Source organism: Protobothrops mucrosquamatus, unplaced genomic scaffold (genome assembly GCF_001527695.2).
Source record: "Protobothrops mucrosquamatus isolate PMUCROS unplaced genomic scaffold, P.Mucros_1.0 scaffold7223, whole genome shotgun sequence".
In the NCBI taxonomy this organism is placed as follows: domain Eukaryota; kingdom Metazoa; phylum Chordata; class Lepidosauria; order Squamata; family Viperidae; genus Protobothrops; species Protobothrops mucrosquamatus.
In genome coordinates, this window is record NW_015393028.1 from 4,685 (window position 1) to 6,569 (window position 1,885).

General features: G+C 43.3%; 1 protein-coding gene across 1 annotated transcript in view; it reads right to left on the bottom strand.

Annotated features, from left to right (window-relative positions):
• Positions 1 to 343: 343 nt before the first annotated feature.
• Positions 344 to 1,885, bottom strand: part of LOC107300481 (chloride channel protein 2-like) — a gene marked incomplete at both ends in the record, with an annotated part of 26,173 nt that continues 24,631 nt past the window's right edge. The window contains one exon of the mRNA XM_015829808.1: positions 344 to 499. Within this exon, the coding sequence (XP_015685294.1) occupies positions 344 to 499 (156 nt within the window). The remainder of the gene's footprint in view (positions 500 to 1,885) is intronic.

Sequence of the window (1,885 nt, forward strand, 5' to 3'; positions counted from 1 at the left end):
AAACAATATCTCAATCAAGGAATCACCAACTCAGAAACAAAATCAAATCGTAAACAACAACCCCATCAAGGAACCACGAAGAAGAAAACAACCCTCCCACCAACGCTGACAGGACAAGCTACTGTATATATAGACAAAGAACCCCTTCTCCCTTCTAGCACTGATGACGTTACTTAGTTGGGTAATGAGACGTCTGCAAGAAAACTATCAAACTCGGAGAGCACCAAGGGCTCCACAACACTAACAGATTTTGGAAAAAGACACTCATATTCCCAGATGCCACTAGAGGAGACATCCTGGGGAGAGGCAGGCCTATCCAGAGCTGTCCAAAGCCACAACACACCTTCATAAGAATGAACACCACCAAGGTGACAAAGACATTGGCGCGGGGGTGTTTCCAGGCTTCCGAAACGCCACCGAACTCAAATTCTTCAGCCAAGCCCTGCTTTGCCCACGTGCGGTTATCAAACAAGGTGACCAGGGTTTCTTTCTGGGTGAGCTGAAAAGGAAAAGGCAGAAAGTTAGGGGCACAATAACTGCTGGAAGCTTTGTGTTGATATCTCCTGGGCCCTACAGCAGTGGCCAAAATTGTGGACACCTTTTGGGAAAAGTGTACAGTAGAAATGCCACCTTTGGTTAAGTTTCCACCCATTTTTCTTCTAATTTCTTTATCACTGTAGCCTTGTTCGCTTAATAATACTATTTGACATCGCTTTCTGGGGGACCAGTCAACTCTTTGCACCATTCCTTTAATTTTGTTACGTTTTACAAGCTCGCTAAATGAAAGAGCACAAAAAAACCCCAACCAACTTGATAGCGATCACATCACACACTAACAAATGTCCTCTTCTCAGCTTCAATACGTAACACCTAGAACTAAGGAGAAACTTCCTGACAGTTAGAACAATTAACCAGTGGAACCGCCTGCCTCCAGAAGCCGTGAATGCTCCAACCCTGGAAGTTTTTAAGAAGAGATTGGACAGCCATTTGTCTGAAATGGTATAGGGTTTCCTGCCTGAGCAGGGGGTTGGACTAGATGACCTCCGAGGTTCCTTCCAACTTTACTATTACTATTACTATTACCAATCACTGAATCCTACTGGGATCTAATTGGCTCATGGCCAAAACAAGATGACACCTGATTGGCTCTCTAAACACTCATGCTCATTGGCTACAATCAGATGAAGGAAAGCTATCTGATATCAACCTAAGCAAGTTGTGTTTCCTTTTTCTGGTTATTTAGCTATAACTTTTCATAGAATACAGTACAGATAATGGAACAAACTATGTTGCATTACATTCTTGATTAAATTATCTTTCCGTCGATATATAATTTTATGGTACTCCCCTCCCCAAAAAAGTGGTGTTATTAGCCATCAAACCTCAAAAATATACTTTTCTTCCCAAAAGGTTTCCACAATTTTGGGCACTACTATACACTCCAAGCAGCCAGGACTTTGTATTAGATTTCCAGAAGATTAACCAGTGGAACAACTTGCCACTAGAAGTTGTGGGTGCTTGAACACTGGAGGTTTTTAAAAAGAGATTGGACAAGCATTTGTGTCTGAAAGGGGGTTGGACTAGAAGACCTCCAAGCTCCCGTCCCACTCTGTTACAGGTAGTCCTCGACTTACGACAGTTCGTTCAAAGTTACAATTGTTGCAGCATCCCCAGAATCACGTGATCAAAATTTAGACGCTTGGCAACTGACTCATATTAATGACGGTTGCAGTGTCCCGGGGTCCTGTGAACCCCTTTTACGACCTTATGACAAGCAAAGACGGAAGGGGAAGCCAGTTTCACTTAACAGCCGTGTTGTTAACTGAACAACTGCAGCAAGAAAGGTCGTAAAAGGAGGCAGTACTCACTGAACCACTGTCTCGCT